This window comes from Theobroma cacao, chromosome 7 (assembly GCF_053813885.1).
Source record: "Theobroma cacao isolate CCN51 chromosome 7, ASM5381388v1, whole genome shotgun sequence".
In the NCBI taxonomy this organism is placed as follows: Eukaryota; Viridiplantae; Streptophyta; class Magnoliopsida; order Malvales; family Malvaceae; genus Theobroma; species Theobroma cacao.
In genome coordinates, this window is record NC_142645.1 from 35,857,596 (window position 1) to 35,878,400 (window position 20,805).

Consider the following 20,805-nt stretch of genomic DNA (forward strand, 5'->3'; position numbering starts at 1 on the left):
TAATGTTATTAACTTAAAATATGATGACTTAAATAACCATTGTTTATAAAATAATTATGACATAATGTTTAAATAAATCTCTAAACTGTTTAAGAAAATTCAAATAAATTTTTATTTTTTTATTGTTTTTCAATTAAACTCTTATATTTTTATTTTGAGTCAAATAAGTCTTTATGATTAATAATTGATTAATTATTATTAATCAAAATATCACTTATCATTTTATATCTACTTGGCATTTACATGACGTTGATATGAAAAGTGTAAAATGTCATATTATCATGTTATTATGTTAAATTAATATATTACGTTATTATCAATTATAATAAATTAACATGCTATATTATCGTTCATTATGATATATTAATATACTACGTCAACGTCATGCATCAAAAAATAATAAATTATATTTTGATTTAGTTAATTATTAATCATAAAAATTTATTTAATTTAAAATAAAAATATAAAAATATATTTAAATTTTCTTAAATAAAAATTTTTAAATATTACAGCAATAATTATGATCTAAACAATATTGATTCTTACTTTCATAGCTTCTCTACCTTCAACACCTGTACTTCTTGGTATTTTATTATGTTTAATAGGCATTTGGGCATTTTTGGTTTTATATTTCTTTCTTTTCCTTTCTTCTTGATTTTTAACACGTAGGGTATTAAAAGTTATTTTTATATTCTAATATTGGTTTTTTTTTTTGTATTTTTTTATTTAGATTTTTTATTAACAAGAATTCACTACTATTATTTTCATAATTTTTTTTAATTTAAAAGTATTCTTTTTTACTATTATTAGTATTATTTACAAAATTTTTCTATTTGACATTAATTTTTTTATAAATATTTGAAAAAGAAAAGGCGAACCGCATGCGAAGCGGGGCACCATTCCAGTTTGATTTGATTCTAATAAATTTGGAAGTGGGAAAAAGGAAATTGGAAAAAGTAAATTTGAATTTTAAACTCTAATTTGGAGGGCAAATATTAAATTAAATTCATAAATGTAATAGTTTTAAAATGATATTAAAAAGAAAAATAAAATAAAAAAACCCACCAAGCCACAAGTCTCATCAGTAGTCCGTATCAAGGTCGTACCTCCAAATTCCAGAAACCAAAAAAATATACTTTTCTGTTCTTTCGTCTCCCAGGGTGTAAGACGAGAGCCTGAAAGAACACCATGAAAGAAGGGCAGCCAGTGGGAGTACTGTCCTTTCGTGACCTTGCAGCAGTTCCATTTGAAGCACCTCCGGACGAGCTACGTTGTGCGAGAAGTGGTGGAGGTGGGTGGCGTTGTAACCGCTGGCGTGTCCACGCTCAAAGATACTGTGAATTTCATTTCCTCCATGAAAAACACCGGAGAAATAACCATAGGAGTGTGAGACCAAAACCCGTAGAAACCCTTCCTTTGAGTCATCACAAGGAGAATAATGGTGATCGGTATTCTTGTTGTTCTTCTGCTGTGCTTACAAGGTCCAGGAGGAAGAGAGACCACAGCCAACAACAAGAAAAAGAAGAAGAAATGGGTGTTTCTATTCCAGACGAGGGAGATGGAAATGATAGAGAAGTTGAGCCTTGTTCACGAAGGGCTAGGAGTGCCAAGATGGCTACGCTGAAACAAGAGAGTGGCCCCTCTGTGATTACTTGTTTAAAGCTTTTCTTTCTCTTTTCTTCTTAATGATTTTTATGGGTTTGGCTGGTGTTAACAGGGGAAGAAAGACGGAAATGGTGGCAAAATTGAGTGTTCTTCAAGGAAGAAGCGGACTCCCAATGTGTCAGCTGAAAAGGAAGTTGAGGTAATTCATGAAAATTTCCCCAATGTGAGTTTGGTTTTGAATTTAAAGGCCTTTTTACCCCCCATTCTCCCCTTAATTATCAAATCCGAATTGAGGAATTGGCTTCGTTTTATTTAACAAGCTCAAGGGTAAGGAAGAGAAGGAAGGTTATTGCCATCAGTGCCATAGGTTCAAAAGCAGAGTGATGACCTGCGGCAAGTGTCAACGTAAACGCTACTGTGATTCATGCATAAAAAAATGGTACTCTATTTTTCACTTGTATTTTACTTTAACGTTTTCTAAAAGGAAAATTTAATTAATCTCCTAAATGAGTGTTTACTGTTTGTAATCAAGCAGATCATTATTCCCTTTGAAATTTGTTGCTTATATTTGTAATTTTGTGGGGTTTTTATGCCTTTAACTTTTGAATATAGGTATCCACAATTTTCAGAGGAAGCAATAGCAGAGTCATGCCCGTTTTGCCGTAAAAATTGCAATTGCAGACAATGTTTGCAATCGAACAAACTTATGGAGGTTAATATTGAGAGCATTGTTGATTCATTTTGTTCTTTCCTCAATTCTATTTTTTCTTGTTTCTCTAATTGACTATTAGTGGGTTCTTTCTCTAATTGACTATTAGTGGGTGCTTCTTACTCATTCTATAGGATGTCAAAAACTCTGGAATGCCATCGAATAAAGAGGAAAAAATAAACCACTTGAATTATCTTATATCCTTGCTGTATCCTTTCCTGAAACAATTTTATGAGGAGCAAAAGAAGGAAATAGTGCTTGAAGCCAAGATCAAAGGTATGAGCTGTACAACAGTGGGTTTTCAATAATTACCTCCCTGTGCATTTATGCATAGAACGTGTTACTGAAGTAGCTGATTTTCCCTTTTTATTGTCAAGGTTTACATGTTTGGGATCATCAATCGGATTAAGGCATACATATCTTAAATTTTATGCCTTAAAAGTTTGGTTTTATTGTGATTATTCTTTGTCAACAGTTTTGGTCTGGGTACCTATAGACACTAGGAAATAACTATGTGTCACTTGTATAATTCTGGATAACTTGTAGCATAGCCATCCTATTGGAAATAAAGATGGGCAAGGTCGAGAGCATTTAAATGGAATGACTGCATTTTCCTTTATTACTAAGCGAAACTTCCTTCATGTCTTCATTCTTTGTTAAATGATGAATGTTGGGGCAGGATTACAGCCATCAGAGATAGAAGTGCTACAGGCTGTTTGTGATGATTATGAACGTTTGTATTGGTGGGTTCCGTTTCCAAAACTAAAAATTAGTTTTCATTAATATGTATATATATATTTGTATTTGTCAAAATTAGCTGATTTTACATGTTTCATGGCAGCAATAATTGCAAAACTTCTATAGTTGATCTCCATAGAGTTTGCCCAAAATGTTCATACGAGCTTTGCCTTACTTGTTGCTGGGAAATTCGGGATAAATGCTTGAGGGGTGGAGATAAAATGGTCCAAAGATATATTGATAGAGGGAAAGCCTATTTACATGGAGGGGAAGCTCTACCTTTACCATTAGATAAGAAAAAGAACAAGACAAGTTCTAGGAAACGCATCAAGCTACTATCTAAGTGGCAAGCGAAGGGAAACGGTGACATCCCCTGTCCAATTGAAAGATTGGGTGGTTGTGGACATGAGTGCTTGGTGTTGAAATGCGTGTTCCCAGTCAGTCGGGTTTCAATGTTGATAATGAAAGCTAAAAGATTAGTTAAATTCCATAAACTTGAGGATACACTTGGAACCTTGAGAGGAAATTTTTCTTGTCTGAAATTTGATAATGAGATTGGCTCTGTGAATGATGCATTACGGTTATCAGCATCTCGGAAAGACTGTAGTGATAACTACTTGTATAGTCCGTCAGCCAAGGATATACAACAGGGGGATCTAGAGCAATTTCGGTGGCATTGGATTAAGGGAGAGCCAGTGATTGTTAGAAATGTTCTTGAATTAACCTCTGGCTTAAGTTGGGAGCCAATGGTAATGTGGCGTGCAATATGTGATGTATCAAAAAAAGATTCCTCAAACTTTAATGTGAGAGCAATTGATTGTCTTGACTTTTGTGAGGCAAGTTGTTTTGAGTTATTATTTACTTTAATGATCATAATCATTAAATACGAGAGGACAAAAATAAGTATCATTACATTGTTGTCTTTTTAATGTTTTAGTTTCGGGGTGATGTTGATATTAATTTCATTTTTAAATGCAGGTTGAACTGAATATTCATAAGTTTTTCATGGGGTATTTAAAGGGCTTTTCACATAGTAACTCTTGGCCTAAGTTGCTGCAACTAAAAGATTGGCCTCCATCTAATTTCTTTGAAGAGCTCTTACCACGCCATTGTGCAGAACTTGTCAGTGCCTTGCCATTTTTGGAATACACAAATCCTTACTCTGGCATCCTCAATGTTGCAGCAAAGTTGCCTGCAAACTGCTTGAAGCCTGATCTTGGTCCAAAAACATATATAGCTTATGGATTTCTTGACGAGCTTGGACGTGGAGACTCAGTGACCAAGCTTCACTATGACATGTCAGATGCGGTATGCAAATTCAGTATATGTTGCAATAGCTTGCTGAGTGGCTCATTTGAGAAATGTTATTATTGCAGCTTTGGTGGTTAATGTGGCATCTTTGGAATCATCAAGCCTTAAATCCTAGTCTTTAACTACTTTTAAGAATTTAAGATTTTGCCTTTTATTTTGTAACTATGTGGTTGCTTTTGTACAACTCAGGTGAATGTTTTGATGCACACAGCAGATGTTACTCTTACCTCTGAGCAGCATGCTGATATAGAAATGTTGAAAAAGAGGCATGTGGGCCAAGATCAAATAGAGCTACATGGCACCGATGAGGATTCTTGTTTGCCACCGAAAGAGCAAGTAGATGTCAATTTTTTGCTGAAAGCTGTGGAGCCTCTAAAGAGGAAAAGTAAAACTAGCACGAAGGAAGTGAAATCATGTCAAAGCTCACACTCAAAGTCCAAATTGCTGATGAAAACTTCTAAGTTAAAAAATGATGAGGAATCTAAATTGGAGAAAAAAAGCAACAGGAGAAATGATGAGGCTCATACCATTGATACTTCATTTTCAAATATCCATTCTCTTAATGGCACTGAAAAAGATTCTTGTTTGCCATTGAAAGAGCAAGTTGATGTAGATGTCATGGTTGAAGCTGTGAAGGCTCCAAAGAGGAAGAGTGAAACTAGAAAGAAGAAAGTGAAATCTTGTCGAAGTTCATTGTCAGAGTCTAAACTATTTCAAAATGAAGAGGAATCTAAATTGGATGAATGTGATGGGAGAATGGATGAGGCTCATTCTGGTGATTCTTCTTTTTGAAATATGCATTCTCTATAATATTATATTAAACACCTGCTTGAGTTGTTAACTCATCATTTTAATTCTTTCTTCAACATTCTCCTTGTGTTGGACCCTTATCTAAATGAGGATTGTAGTGATCTCTCTATCTAATTTTGTCTCATTCTCTCGTTTTCCAATAATGCCTTCATGTTAACAAAAATAACATTTGCTTCCTTTCTTTCTCTTCTGGTTCAACAGATGAATCTATAGTGGCTTGTTCAACAAATAAAGCTTGTCAGCAAGGTTCTGTAGGTGGTGCTTCTCAATATGTTCGTGATGCAATGGAAGCATCTGGAGGTGGGGCTGTTTGGGATATTTTTCGTAGGCAAGATGTACCCAAACTTGAGGAATACCTTAGGAAGCACCATAGAGAATTCAGGCATGTTTATGGCTCTCCAGTGGATCAGGTAGTTATCCTGTTACGAAAAATGTACATGTGCTTGTGGACATTGACATGTTTGTGGTGTACCAGTCATTCCTATTAAATGAATTTTGCAATAGATATTTTGGAATGCTTGGCTATATTTTAATTAGATGATAAATTGACTAATAACTTTTTTTTTCCCACTTTTGATTATGTGCTCTTATCTTTAAAAATCTTGTTTATAATTTATGACATATGTGAATGGAAATGAATTTATGTGACAGGTTGTGCATCCGATTCATGATCAGACTTTCTACCTGACCATGCATCATAAGAGAAAGCTCAAGGAGGAGTTTGGTTAGCTCTTTATTTGATGTTGCTCAGTTGCCTTGATTATTTCTTTTTTCTTTCATAAAAATTTGGATGCTTCTTTGCAGGAGTTGAGCCTTGGACCATTGTGCAGAAACTTGGAGAGGCAATATTTATACCTGCTGGTTGTCCTCATCAAGTGAGAAATCTCAAGGCATGTAAATTCTTGGATATGCTCTTTAATACAGAGATGGCAATACATAACTTTGATGTGAAGATTTAATTACAAAAGCTCCAGTGTATGTGACTAAAAAGTATTCTTTAGGTTATAGACACAGCATTTTGAGCTTGCGGCATTTGCATTTATCACTTCTCTTTGGTCAAGCGTAGTAGATATTCTATTTTCCTTTTTTTACTTATGAATTGTGAAATTCGTACTTTTTACTTTTGTTTCAAATCTTGTCTTCAAGGAAACCTGCTGCTGGTTTGTATAATAAGTCTTGGAGTCATTAGATTCATTGCATGATTCGTAAGGTAGCATCATTTCTGTGTGCTGCTCTCTGGATTGTGCACCTGCTAAAAATTGCAATATAGATTAGTGATTATTTGTGCTAATAGTGAAAAAGTGTTTGAGTTGATTTAGACAATTGCAGTTTCTAAAAACATGTCCAGGAACTTGTAATATTTCTCCACTTTCTTTTTTGACTTCTAATTATTTTACACTCACATCTGTGTATGGGGGGAATATTTTGATGGTAATATCTAAATATGCTCAGAATTTCCCTTTCCTATTTATTAATTCTTTGCAACTGCTGCTGTTACCTTGTACTTTATTTCTGGGTAAGTCCTAGATGGTAATGTCTGGAGAATTTGGTAGCAAAGCCGTACTTGGGTCCTTGAGTTTGCAAAAGAGAACTATTCATGTAGAGGCAGGTTGTGCATATATAATGTGGTTTATGTGAAAAATTGATTTCCTTTCACACATAGAGCTTGGACAACAAATACATTTTGTTTGCAATCAGATTTAATTTGTTCTGTATGCTTGTGTGCATGGGCCAATTAATGTGTTATTTTACTTAATAAAAGTTTTGAGTTGATTGCATTCTTCTGCATCATTTTGTTACTATTTTCTTGATTAGTATTTTGTGCCACTTGCAGTCATGCATAAAAGTTGCTCTTGACTTTGTGTCTCCTGAAAACATTCATGAATGCATCCGTTTAACTGAGGAGTTTCGGGTTCTACCACACAACCATAGGGCTAAAGAGGATAAATTAGAGGTAAATTATTTCATAACCTTATTTTGTTGAATTTTCTTTTGCTTTTTGTGCAACTTTGCTGTTAGGCCATGTTTTCATTTTTCTTTTTCGATACCAAGTGGTTGGGAGGAATTGAGTTTCCACTTTCAAGGTTTATTACAGCTTATTGGCTGCTTGGCCTTGCTCTAAGCAATGATCCTAGGTTTTGGGCTATGTTAAAGCTCTTGGGCTTGGTTTAAAAATGGCACATAAATATTAATGTCAATAGAATACCAAGAAAATGATCCGTGCTGGGATTTTCTTTCTGCCAATAAAAATTACATTTTTTCTCATTAAAATACTTTTTAAATTCAAACCTTCTTTCAAAACAAATTTTGTTGTTGGCTTTGTGAAATTGGTTTAGCTGACTTCCCTTGTCATATTGTCATACCATGTTATGTTGTGTGTGTGTTAATATGAAAGCTTTGTGTGTGTAGGGGTGTCCCTTTTCAGACAGATGAATGTTCTTTTGATATCAGCTTTGTATGAAACAGGTGAAGAAAATGATGCTTCATGCTTTGAACTATGCCGTGGAGGAATTGGAGAAGCTCACAGCATGAGTCTCTTAATCCCCACCCTTTTCAACTTATTGTTGATATATCTATTTAGGGCACTGCTATGCTTGTTTAGTTCTTTATTCTAGAATCCTGCTGGACAGAAACAATGGCAGGTGCTATAATTATTCAAACAAACTCTAAGGGCATTTAGTAGTAACTTTTGTTCTTTTTGTTGGAGGTATGAAGGTTGTTATTGTTTTTGGTGAGGGCCTCATCGTTTTGTGCAAACTCTTCCTTCTGATGGAAATTGAAGTGCAAATTAAATCAACTTTGATTGTTGTTTCTATTCTCATAATCTTTGATAACAATAAATAATGAATACATTGCTCTAATTAATCTAAATTTAATTCCTATTTTTGTATAATTTATTCTTTATTTGATTGGCCTCAATAACCAAGATAATCCAACTTCCATCTGAAATTAAATGGGAGTTGGACCGACCAACAGTGCTTTGCCCAAGCAAAAGGGCAAAAGGTGAAAAAAGAAAAAACATTGAGAGAGAAAATAAAGTTTTTTTATTCTTTTTGTGTCTTTGATGTGAAAAATGAAAAATAGAAAGAAAGAAAGTGATTATTGGTAAAATCATAAATAAAATGATTAATTAAGAAAGACTGTTTTTATGTAATTTATGAAAAGATTAGATTTGAAAAGGTACATATATATATATATATATATATATATACACACGAAAAATGGAAAGAAAGAAAGGGGATACAGGTAAAATTATAAATAAAATGATTAATTTATAGAAAGAGTGTTTATTTTAATTTATAAAATGATTAGATATGAAAGGGGAAGGTTACAAGCATTACCAGTCAGCCAAACCAGTTGGGGAAGGATATTCCAAAAATGAGTTGATGAAAATGTTGCTAACGTCTATGAGGGAAGCAAAATTTCTAAATGCAATCTCACTTGATGAGATTTCTAGATCCTTGCTTGCTTGCTTATAGGTAGGAAACACAGCAAGAGGAAAAATATAAAAGAAGGAAGCCTTGGGAAAGAAAAAAGGAGTCTAGCTTTAAAGTTAGCACCCTTAAAAGACCAACTTAAGAATCTATCCTGTGCAGAAAAAGATGAATAAGATGTTATGTATAAATTATTTATACTTTACCCAAAATCTTCGTAATTAAATTTTAAAAATACAAAATCGTATTTGATTTCTAATTCATGATTTGATGGCGAAAATAATATGGATTAGATTAACTACTAGTATTCAGTGCATTAGGATCTTTTTCTCCTTTTCTTTGTAACTCCTTAATGAGTGAGATCTTTAAGGTTTTCTATTTTAGGCCTAGAATTTTAAGCTCACATTTAATATTAAGATACAACACCAACTATAATCATATATACTACTAAATCTTATCCAAATGAAGTCAATAGGGTAGTATATCAATGGATAACAACTGATACAAGAGTATGTTATTAGGTTACTTTCATATTAAGTTAAGAAAGATTATTTCCATAATTGTCTTTTCTTAGATATCATTTATTTTACTTTTATTCCAAGAAAGTTTAGGTTAGATTACTTGTTTATGTTATTTAGGAAGGCTTGCTTCCTTAGCAATAGTTATATAAAACTTTATTGGGTTAATTGTTAGATACATCCAACTTAAGAATTAATAATGGATATTTTCTTGAATAAGCAAGAGTAATTATTTTCTTTAGCCAAAGTGGAAGTTTGACTATTTTTCACCTTAGTGGGGTTTTCTAACCCTGCTAAGATTGGTGTTCAGCTTAGTGGGATTTTTAACCTCACCATAATTGGTGTCTTCACAATGTCTCATTATTTTCACAACGCCTCAGTATCTTCACAATGCCTCGACATTAATTTGGTATCAGAGCAGGATAATCATTGTTCATTACATGTTTTGAGTTTTTGTCACTATTGAGTTTACTCTCCTTGTACGGGTAATTTTATCGTTTTTATTGTTTTATAGTTCTATCATCATTCTTTTTTTTTTTTGCATCTCCATATCCTCATCACCACATCATCGTCATATCATCATTGTAATAATTATCGTTCATGATTTAAACCAACAAAATACTGTCAAGATACTCATATGCTTGTCAAAGAAAAGTTCAAGAGATTGAGATTGAGGAATTATGTCGTCAAGTTCAAGAATTACAAGAGCAACTTGCAAGACATAATTCTGATCAAATTAGCAATAATAGCTCCAACGATGAAGAGGATAATACCAATCATTTCCATCTAGAATTGTCTTCTAATGAAGAAGTATCTATACATCGTCTAAGAACTGTTGCTAATAGAGATTTAGGAATCAAGATAGACATTCTTGAGTTTGAAGGAAGGCTCCAAACTAATGATTTTCTAGACTAGCACTATATAGTGGAAAGAGTTTTCAAGTTAAAAGATATTCTTGATGTAAAACGTGTGAAGTTTGTCGCAATTAAATTGAAGAAGCATGCCTCTATTTGGTGAGATCTTTCATTTTACAAATTCTTGATGTCATATTTTAGCTCAACTTTTGTTTTGATTAAAAAATCTTTTTCTACCTTAAGTTTAGATATAATCTTCTTATATTTTAATTACATGTATTCAAATTCAAAAGCAAGATCATCATAAGCATCTTGTAATTCATCAAATGAATATGAGTTTTCATCTAAAGTACATGAGCTAGAATCATAGGTAGTGGAACATACCTTAGAGTGCTCAAGTGTCCTGAGACAAAGGTTAGCAACTTCTTCTTCATCTTGTGAGTCATCATTATCACTCTAAGTGGCAATCATGGCTTTCTTTTAAAAGTTCTTTGAAGTGCTCTTATTGTTTGGGCACTCATACTTGGTGTGTTTTGATTTTCTATATTCATAGCATATCAAATGGTCATTGCTATGCTCTCTTTTTGGCATGTTTCTCTTTGAGGGTTTCCTACCTTTATAGTTTTTCCTCTTAAATTTGCTAAACCTTTTGGCTAACATAGCTATGTCCTTATCCTCCTCACTTTCTTCTTTTACACTTTTTTTTTCTTGAAGAATAGATTTTAGAGTAATCTCCTTTTTCTTTGTGTGTTCCTTCTTTACCTCATCTCTCTCATTCTCATGTTTTAAAGTCATCTCATAGGTGAGTAGAGATCTTACAAGCTCATCTAGTTTGAAGGTGTTTAAGTTTCTTACTTCTTCAATAGCCGTTACTTTTGGTCTTTATGACTTGGCTAGGCTTAAAAGTAATTTCTTCACTAGTAGGACATTTAGGATATCTTTTTTTAATACTTTCAATCCTATAACTATGTTTGTGAACCAATTATACATTTAATTTGTGGTTTGTCCATCCTTCATCCTAAATAACTTATAGTTTAAGGTGAGTAAGCCTATTTTGGTCTCCTTGACTTTATTGGTTCTTTCATGTGTAGTTTCTAAAGTGTTCCAAAATTTTTTTGCACTTTCACACATAGATAGTTTATTGTATTCACCACCACCTAAAGTATAAAGAAGGGTATTGTATACCTTATAATTTATTTGTATAAACTTATTTTCCTTTTTATCCCACTCTTTCGTAGTTTTAATAATTATCTTCCCATCTAGTTGCTTAGAAGGGACATGAAAGCCTTCTGGAATAACATTCTAAATATCAAGATCCATAAATTGAATAAACATTTTCATTCTTTTTTTTTTCAATAAATGTAGTTCTTACCTAGAAAAAGTAGAGGTCTTTGTGTTGATTGCCATTCACCAAGAAAGATTGTGGTAGCTTCCATCTTAATGATTTGAGCTTTGTTATAGAATCACTCTAGGCTATTAGACCTACAAAATTGAGTCCTAGCTCTGATACCAATCGTTAGTGCAATATGTTCAAAGCGTGAAAGTTCAAAGGGGGATGAATTGACTTTTTTAAAAAATTCTTTGCAACTTTAATGAGTAAAGTTTTTTTTAGTAAAGATGTTTCTTTTTGGGGACAATATGAGCAGTGAAAGTTTTTTTTTTTTTTTAAATCAAGATGAAACCACCATGAACTTTAAGAGAAAATAAGAAATAAGAACATAAGAATTTTTATAAAGGTTCGACCTCCTTGCTTACGTCCTCTCTCTTAACTCACTAATGAGTTTTCAATACACTATGAAAATGTTTTTTAAGGTTCAAGTACAACCTTCACAATAATCATTTCAAGGATAAGATTAAACCTCTCTACCTTTTCTGTAAAGCCCGACCTTATAAAATACTATTCATGACATACATGTGATGATAGCATGATTGCATGCTAGGAGAGTCCCGAAAAATTTACAAAAGTCGGTATTGTACCTAGAGGTACAACAAAGTTTATTTAATCCTCGAACTAGATCAAATAGGAATTTTAAAGTGAGATTAAGAGTTTCACAGTTCATGGATGACTTAAAATGGTAATTTGGAGTTTGAGGATCAATTTGGAGTCAAATCGGAATTTTCACTAACTAGGGGCAAAATGGTCATTTGCCACCTGGGGACAAAATGGGAATTTTAGAAAAGATTTTTTTTGACCCCATTTGACTTATTAGAGTATAATTTGACTTATTGAAGTATGATTTGAGGTTTAGAAGTGAAAAATTTTAATTTCGGTATAATTTGGAGTATAGGGGTAAAATGGTAATTTTGCCACCTCAGGGGCAAAATTGTAATTTTCCACCACCAGGATATTTTTTCCAGCACATGGTCTTCCTTGTCTTCATCTTTGACCCTTGACTAAACATGTGGTGGAGATAAAATGTTTAAATTTTTAAAATTTTAAAAACGGGCCAATGACATGATGCTATGTGTCATGCCTTTATTAATTTATTATTTTCCTTTTTAAAAGGCACAAAATCAGCCCATCTTCCACCCCATGGCCGGCCAAACCAGCAAGAAGAGAGAGAAAACAAAAACAAAACCCTAGAGAGAGAAAATCAAAGAAAAAGTGTGAATTTTCAAGGAAATTAAGTGAAAAATGTGAGTTTTTTCTATTAAGCTTGAGTTTTCTTATTCCCAAGCATTTCTCTTTATTTTCCATGATTAAATTACATGTTTTCATGATGAATTAAATTCTGGAAAAATGGGTTAGGAGAGAGAAAGTTGTTGGATTTATTTGATTTTAATTTATGTTAGTGTTTTTAGTTAGTTTAGCATATTTAGAAACAAAACAACAAGAAAAGAATTTATTTTCTCCCCCAACCATTAATGGCTGAATTTACCATGTAGTGAGTGAGGATGAGTTTGATTTTATTCTAGGAGAATTGGTTAAGGAATGATGAATTATGAGCCTAGAAAAATAATGGGAATTTTCGGAGCAAAAATATGAATTTTTACCCACTAGGGGTATTTTCGTAATTTATTGTTGGGACTGATAATTTGCACCACACTGAGGGACATTAAGTTAATTTGGGTGCAATTGAGGTATAGAAACTGAAAAGAATTAAATTGGAGTTTAAACGGACCCGTTAGGAATTTAATCGGGTGATAAGACGAATTAGGCCAATACCGGGTTTAAATAGTTACCAGTGCATTTTTGCATTCCATATCATGCATTGGTAATCTAAATTAGTTTAATTTTGATTTAGTACCAACTTGGTGAAACTCTCGATTTTGTATTGTGTCAAGGTGGTGAGTCCTCCGATAAAGGCAAGCAAATTGCATCCGAGGACCAGTAGACAGAGTGCTTCGAAAGTCTGCATTCTAGACATTGTGAGTAAACTTACTGTCATTTTAATTATCTAGGGTGGTTTTTAAATGCTTTCATGAATTCTATGGAAAAAGGAATTTAAAAAGATAAATTTTCATGTTTTATGAATAAATGAGTTTCAATGAAATTAAATTATAAATTGTTTTGAAATTAATAGTGATTTTGAAAAATAGAGTACACGGAGACTGTTAATTGTGGTAATTTGATTGTTTAAATTAACTGGCTTATGATAAATCGAGCATGATTGGCTAGTTGGCAATTGTATTGAAATGCGAATTGTTTGGTTACCTTGAAAAACTACGAATTACAAAATTGCCATATCATGTTATTGAGTTTTATTATATGGTGGATTATATATTAATTAATCGCTGCAGTAGGGGGTTTCTGTGGACCAGCCTTTTAGAGAGGCACGGTAAACCCCATTATATTCTTACCTCGAACGAAGAGGCGCGTAGGGTATCTCCTGGGGTAAAGTTTAGGGTTCACTTCACGCTAAACCACCACGTGAGGGGGAACTCAGCCAACGCCAAGGAACGGCTATGTTTTCAAAACAAAAACATGATTTATGTGAAATGTGAATTTTAATAGCCTTGGCGGTCTCGGTAGGATGCCTCGGCCAAGGTGTCCCCGAGAATGGATTTATGGCACAAGCCTAGATTTTTATGAGATTCATAAGCCTCTTTACGTGTTTTGAACAAAATGTGTTATAATGCTATAACCCAGTTTATGATGATTTACTTTATTGTCTCCATGTACTCAACTCTAGATGTTTATGATGATGTTTGTTTACTCATTGGGATTTTATAATCTCACCACCCTCCTTTCCACCCATTTCAGGTTCAGTATAGACTGTAGATAGCTGATCTCATCGAGGACTACAGTGGGATCTGCATTTTCCAAACCGTAGGTTCACAGTCCTCTTTACTTTTGTTTATTCGGGGGTACTCTTGTTATTGTAAATTAAATTAAATATTTTGGCTTACTGTATTTAAGTATGTATAAATTTATTTAACTTTTACGTTATAAAAATTATTCACGTATAACTCTATAAATATTGTTTTATAAGAAAATAGAATATTTTACTTAATATTTCTTTTATTTTCTTATTATATTCAAATAACCATAATTTCGTTTTAAATGAAGATTTTAGACTTTTAAACTCATTTTGAATATGAATTGTGTGTTTTGTACTTGTATATTACGTTTTAGCCAGTTTTTAAAATTTTTGAGAAAAATGACCAAAATACCCTTGTGAGACGAAAAATTAATATTTTATTTGTTTAAAGTTGGAAACAGCTTAAAATATTTTAGAACACGATATTTGACAATGGTTGCTCACAAGGGAACAGAGAAACTGATAGTAAAGCCTTGCGGGGTTTCGGGTTGACATTCCGGGCAATAAGTGTCTACCGGGACACCGCGGCGGTTGTCACGGGCTCGAGGGGAGTACCGGGTCGTGACATTTTCCCTTGGTTAATGTATAACCACTTAATAATAAATGAGAGATGAAGTGTATAAGTTAGAATACTTCTTAAAGGCTGACGAGCTAAATGCATTTAAGTTTAAACAAAGTGGGTACAAGATATAGTAGGAAAATCAACTTAATAAATGCTAAGAGGAAGATTTAAATACTAAACGAGAGAAAAACCAGTGAACTTGAGATTTTGAGGATACTTTCTTATTTGGCAGTGTTTTTTAAAGACTTGTTAGTCTTTAAAATAAGTGAGAAACTTTAATAAATAGTGCTGGAATCATTTAGAGTCGTTGAGGTTCATCTATGGTAATAAATAGTCGTTAGAGCATTTAATGCTAGTCTATCGTGACTTAGGGATTAACCCTTTAAGTTGGAGGGTTGATCTTTTCCTCAAATTGTCCCTAAATTGTAATTGAGGGATCTGATAACTCTATTATATAAAGTTATTTTGACATATTTTAGGGGTTTAAGTAGCTAGACTTTTGAGATTATAGATTCGAATCGTAGCATTTTAGGTGTTGTTCTAGTTTAAGTTTGATTACATGTTGAGTAGTTAATATAAGTTATTTTATTTAAATTTTATGTTATTTTGTTTTAAATTACTTTAAGAGTAGTTATTGCTGGTTTCTTTTATTTTTTTATAGGAAATTTAATGAAAATAGCTCATTTGATGTAAATTCGTGGTATGATGATGGCTTTATTTGTATATGTTTTGGTATTTTGATCATATCTGTTGTAGACACTCAACTTTTAACAGACAGCAAACCAAAAATTAATTGATTTGATAATTAAAATATATATATAATAAAACCATTAATTAAAAAAAAAGGTACTGGCAGGGATGCCCCTGCCAGTACCAAGCAAACAATACAGTGCCAGACGTGAAAATCGCATCTGGCAACGTAGTGGGAGGACACCTCTGCCAGAACTAAACAACCACTACAGTGCCAGACGCGAAAATTGCGTCTGGCAAAGTAGTGGGAGGACACCCTGCAAAAGCCAAAAAGTATGAGTATAAAGCAGAGCCAAAAATCGACAATCGGAGGGGGGGGGGGGGAACCTACAAAAAATGAAAAAAATTCCCTAAGTTTCCTAGCAGCCGAAAAACCACAACCAAAATAAAAAAAAAAGACCAAAAATCATCAAAGATATGCACAAAAGGGGTAGAGAGCCTTGGAAGATTTTTCAGGATCTCGTCGGTTTTAAGGGAAAGATCCGGTGTCGGGTCGGCTGGAGCCGTTGAAGGAAGAGCCGACCGATTGGGGAGCAGCAGCCACTAGTTGGAGAGCCGATCGTTGGAGGAGCAATGCCGGTTGGAGAGAGAGCCGATCGTTGGGTTGCGGTTACCGGTGCAAGGTAGAGAGGGAAGAGAAGGATGCCGACGGTAGAGAAGGTACAGAAGGAAGAGAAGGACGTCGATGGTAGAGAAGGTAGAGAGGGAAGAGAAGGATGCCGACGGTAGAGAGAAAGGAGAGAGTCCAGCTGCTAGAGAGAGAAAGTGAGGGGAAGAAATGGGAAGAAAAGAAAGAAAAGGGGATTTTATACCTCGGTTTTAAAGTGGAACGGCGTTGTTTTGGGGAAGGTAGAGCATTGATCAAAACGGCGTAGTTTTGGCACTTGTGGGCTGCTAGACAAGGAGACTGGACAGTGGGCTTTGAAGGGACCACGGGTCAGGCCAACTATTTGGACCAGTTTAGCCCAGTCAGGTAAAAATCTCATTCCTTTGCCAAATTGATCTGTGGTGATTTGGGCTACTTGGGCTTTTGTGATAAGTGTTTGTTTAGGATTTAATCTTATCTATTTAGTTTAAGCGTTAATGATGTAGGATTAATTTTAAACTATGCTAGATAATGTTCTAAAGTCTCCTAGATAATATTCTTAGGGTCAAAAAATTATAAAAAAATAGAATAATGTAAAAATAAGGATAACAAAATATATATAAAAATGATAAAAGTAAAAACATTTTAGAAAAAGTTTAGTTATACGAAAAACATAAGCTTAGGAGAATATTTACTACAAATATAAATAACTCTTAAAATATATATATATATATATATACGTGAAACATAAAAAATAAAATAAAATAAAATAATAAAATAAAATAAATAATAATAAATAATAAAATAAAATAAATAATAAAATAAAAAAATATAATGACATTTACTATAAGTATAATAAACCGATGATGGGATTGTCAGTTGGGACGCGAAAAGTCACAATCCCGAGCTCATTTTTCCTAGGTACGGGATCCGAATTGAGGCTCCACCAGTATGATGGGAGAGCCTCAATTTTGAGAGCCTAATTTTTTTTTTTGTTATAAATAAAAATTTTGACAATACAAAATCTTCAAAAAATAATATAAACAAGAATATACTAATAAATAGACAAATAATATAAATCATCAATAAGGGAATTCCAAATAAATAAGTGGTTTAGAAATTAAACATCAAATATTTAATGGTACAAACTATAGATTAATAAAAATGTTAAGTAAGAAAAAATAAGATAAAAAGTGGAAAGAGCAAAAATAGAATTCAATATAAACATAGATATAAAATTTTAGGCATTAGATTTGAATAAAAGATTGCTTACAAAAAAAATAATAATAATAACATAATAATAAAAATATAAAAATATAAAAAAGGATAAGAAATGGTATAATAAAAAAAATAAAATTGTTATTCATTAAAGTAACATGGAATCATAAACAATTTATCTAATTATAAAAAGAAAATATAAGAGTAACTTAAAATAAAAAATGTAAAGTATATAATAATAGTAATAATAATTAGAAATAAAATAGAAAATATGATAATAAAAAATAAAATAAAATGAAAGTAATAATTGATAATAAAAATGGACAATTGTATTGGCATGGTATGTACATATATATTGCATCATGTATATTATTGCATATAAATATTTCTGTTTTCGAGTTTAAGCCCCGATGATGGGATCTTTCGAGGATCTTGCGAAGGCGGGTATTTCTCGAAAAGTTTTCTAAGTGAAAAGATGTTCTCGGGTCCCACCAGTATGATGGGAGGGCTTGAGAACCATCTTTAATAAAAGGCTTTTGCCCGAATTAGGTTCATTATGCACAAAAATATTATTTTAAAAAGAAAACGTATGATGACTCCGATGACGGGAATTATTTATCGAATTTTGCGAAGGCAAGTTTCTCGGATAATTCCCTAGGTGAGAGAATATCCCGAGTCCCACCAGTATGATGGACGGATTCGAAAAAATATCCTCGATAAAAGGTTATTCGTCCGACATTTGTATCTCATGCCATGCATTTCATCTTTCTTCACATTTGCATTCCATTTTAGGATAAATAAGGGATAAAATAAGATAATCATAACTAAGGAAATATAATAAAAGTCTAATAGGATAATCTAAAAATGGTACCGTTCATGGAACGGGCGTCTCGGGGGTGCTAATCCTTCCTTGGGCGTAACCGTACTCCCGAACTTAGATATAGAAAAATGTAGACCAGTTTAAGGTTCTTTTCGGTGGGTTTAAAATTAATTTAAGGCTTCATCGATTAGAATCGAGTCAATGGGTGGCCAATCGCACCTAGTAAAAAAAGATTGGTGACGACTCCTAGTTTAATTTTTTAGTGAGTTTTCACATCCGCGTCTGGCGGTCGGGTTCCCGGACCCGCATGTTACGACAGCTGGCGACTCCGCTGGGGACTACCGAGAGTCGAACCATTAAATAATAATAGGTTATCCAAGGCTTTAAATAATTCAATATTTCCTTAGTGTTAATGATTTGTTCTGCATATTTTGTTTGGTGCATTAGTTTATTTCGCATTTATTACTTTATTGCTTTTAATAATTGTGAGGATTTAGGATAGAGGGATGTAAGATTGTTACTCCAAACTCGATGTTTTCCTTCACACACACAGCACATTTTGTATTTATGCATAAACCCTTCACCATGGTTATGTCCTTTTTAGGAGCGAGTTTAGTAGCTACGCTCTCGTGAGGTGATAACCTCCGCACGGGCTAGTGAAGACTCTCACTCAAATCAAACCTAGTCCGTTTGAAGCCTGTAATGGGTGAGGATCGGGGTGCCTTACTAGTCCGCATGGACGACAGTGAGGAACGATTTTGGAACCTTAGCTTTGTCTACAATCCCAACCCAGCATATAAAATACCGAGAGTAGCTTAATCCTAGGTAGGGCCATACCCGTGAGAATATACCTTATAAATAGGTACACATGAAGGAATTTCTTCCACTCCCTCTATTTTAAATTATGCCACGAGATAATAAAGTATCGTGGAGTAGACAATAATACCCATGATATTGCTTATTATTCTCTCATTATTTTTAACATTCCATTTTTTCTTTTTACCATACTAACTTAAGTTTATTTTGCTTGTCATGTGCATGTTACATGTTCATTTGCATGCATCGTAATTACATATAGGAGAAATATTGGCTACAAAACATCCAACCTAAGAGATCCCAGTTACATCCATGGCATCGTCATCGGCAGGTTCGCTCAACATATACAGAAATGACTATGAGATAAAGTTGCAGATGGGGCAGATCCAACAAGAAAAAGGAGACTATTTGATCCAAGAACATGTCCCAACTTTACCCGAGAGAGTTCACTTGGACCTTCAGTAGAATGACTTCACAGAGATGGTAGGAATTTGGGAACAGTTGAGACGTGCTCACCAAGACAATTTTCAGAACAAGTATGGACACATTGCATGGCTCCTATATGTACCTGTTGATGACTAGATGCTCCGAGCCATTGTCCAGTTTTGGGATCCCCCATACCGTTGCTTTGTCTTTAACAAGGTGGACATGACCCCTACCATAGAAGAGTACTCCTCTCTGCTTCGGATAGATCACATGCAGCCTGACAAGATCTATTGGAGGGCCTAGAAGACGAGACACCGACGAAAGTTGGCCAAGTTGTTAGGAATGACTACGATAGAAGTGGATCAACATTTGAAGAAGAAAGGAGACACAGAATGCCTTTCGTGGAGTTTCTTGAACGGATATATTAAAAAACACATGGAGGATGAACAAGGTCTCCTAGCTTTTGAGGTGACAATCTACGGCTTAGTGGTCTTCCTGAAAGTTCTAGGTCATGTGGAGGTGTCAGTCATAGACTTCTTTGATCAGGTGACGAGGAGCATTAACCCAGCCCTATCTATCTTAACTGAAACCTTCAGATCCTTGAATTTCTGTCGACGCAAAGGCAAGGGACGATTCATCGGATGTGCCCAACTCTTAACTATATTGGTCAAAAGCCATTTCGAATGTAAAGAGAGCAAATTTCGAAAGCCTTATCTGTCTATAAGTTGCCCTATCCTCGAGTTCTGCAAAAGTGTATGGCTCGGCTACAAGAGGGAAGAAGAGTGGGTCGCAAATCTTCGGAGGTTAATGAGCGTTAAAGTAACTTGAAGAGCTCCATGGATGCCGTGAATGCAAGTGATGTATAAATGTGGAGACAAGCTTGGGTGCCGCTGATGGGACCATGGGGAGCCATTAGCTATGCACTGATAATGGTATGGAGACAGTTCGGATCTGAGCAATTCGTCCCCATGACTCACCAGCTCAACTAGTTAGAGTTTACATATGGAGAGTCGGAAACGCTAAAGAAAATTGAGAAAATTGCACAAGATTGGAAGAAAACTTGCCAAGTGGATCAGGGAAGGGTTACTGATGAAGTCACCACAAGGTATCATACTTGGCACGACCAAACGGTGAAAGATGTCGTATGCCCCCCGAAAAATCCATCAAAACATCCCATAAACCCAGAACCTCAAGATGTCCTGCTGGAGAGTGAGTTGACAAGAAAGAGACTTGAAAAGGAGATGATGAATATGAAGCGGAGACATGAGGATGAGCTAGAAGAAGTGAAGAAAGAGACGGCAAGAAAAGTACGGATGGCTTTGGAAGAGCGGGATGAGTGGCAAAGCAAGTTTGAGGAAGTGAGCATGACAAATTCTTCTCTGATAG

At 34.0% G+C, this 20,805-nt stretch overlaps 1 protein-coding gene and 1 long non-coding RNA gene across 6 annotated transcripts; both read left to right on the plus strand.

Moving 5' to 3' along the window:
• The first annotated feature begins 1,068 nt into the window (after positions 1–1,068).
• Positions 1,069–7,970, plus strand: LOC18594944 (lysine-specific demethylase JMJ29-like). 5 transcript variants are annotated; one of them, XM_018125186.2, is made up of 14 exons: positions 1,069–1,629; positions 1,718–1,828; positions 1,926–2,044; positions 2,218–2,317; positions 2,449–2,590; positions 2,994–3,057; positions 3,156–3,888; positions 4,031–4,360; positions 4,553–5,138; positions 5,375–5,583; positions 5,825–5,897; positions 5,978–6,063; positions 7,008–7,127; positions 7,640–7,970. In XM_018125186.2, exons 1-14 carry the CDS (start codon positions 1,189–1,191, stop codon positions 7,703–7,705), a joined length of 3,180 nt encoding a protein of 1,059 aa, XP_017980675.2. In that variant the 5' UTR covers positions 1,069–1,188; the 3' UTR covers positions 7,706–7,970. The 5 variants fall into 5 exon arrangements, with proteins under 5 accessions (XP_017980675.2, XP_088664549.1, XP_088664547.1 ...); XM_088808423.1 differs by having other exon boundaries at positions 3,156–3,855; XM_088808421.1 differs by having other exon boundaries at positions 1,718–1,804.
• A 4,523-nt stretch (positions 7,971–12,493) lies between these two features.
• Positions 12,494–14,319, plus strand: LOC148761844 (uncharacterized). The gene is made up of 3 exons (XR_016027326.1): positions 12,494–12,616; positions 13,265–13,348; positions 14,184–14,319. It is a non-coding gene; the product is annotated as an uncharacterized LOC148761844 (long non-coding RNA).
• The last annotated feature ends 6,486 nt before the right edge of the window (positions 14,320–20,805 follow it).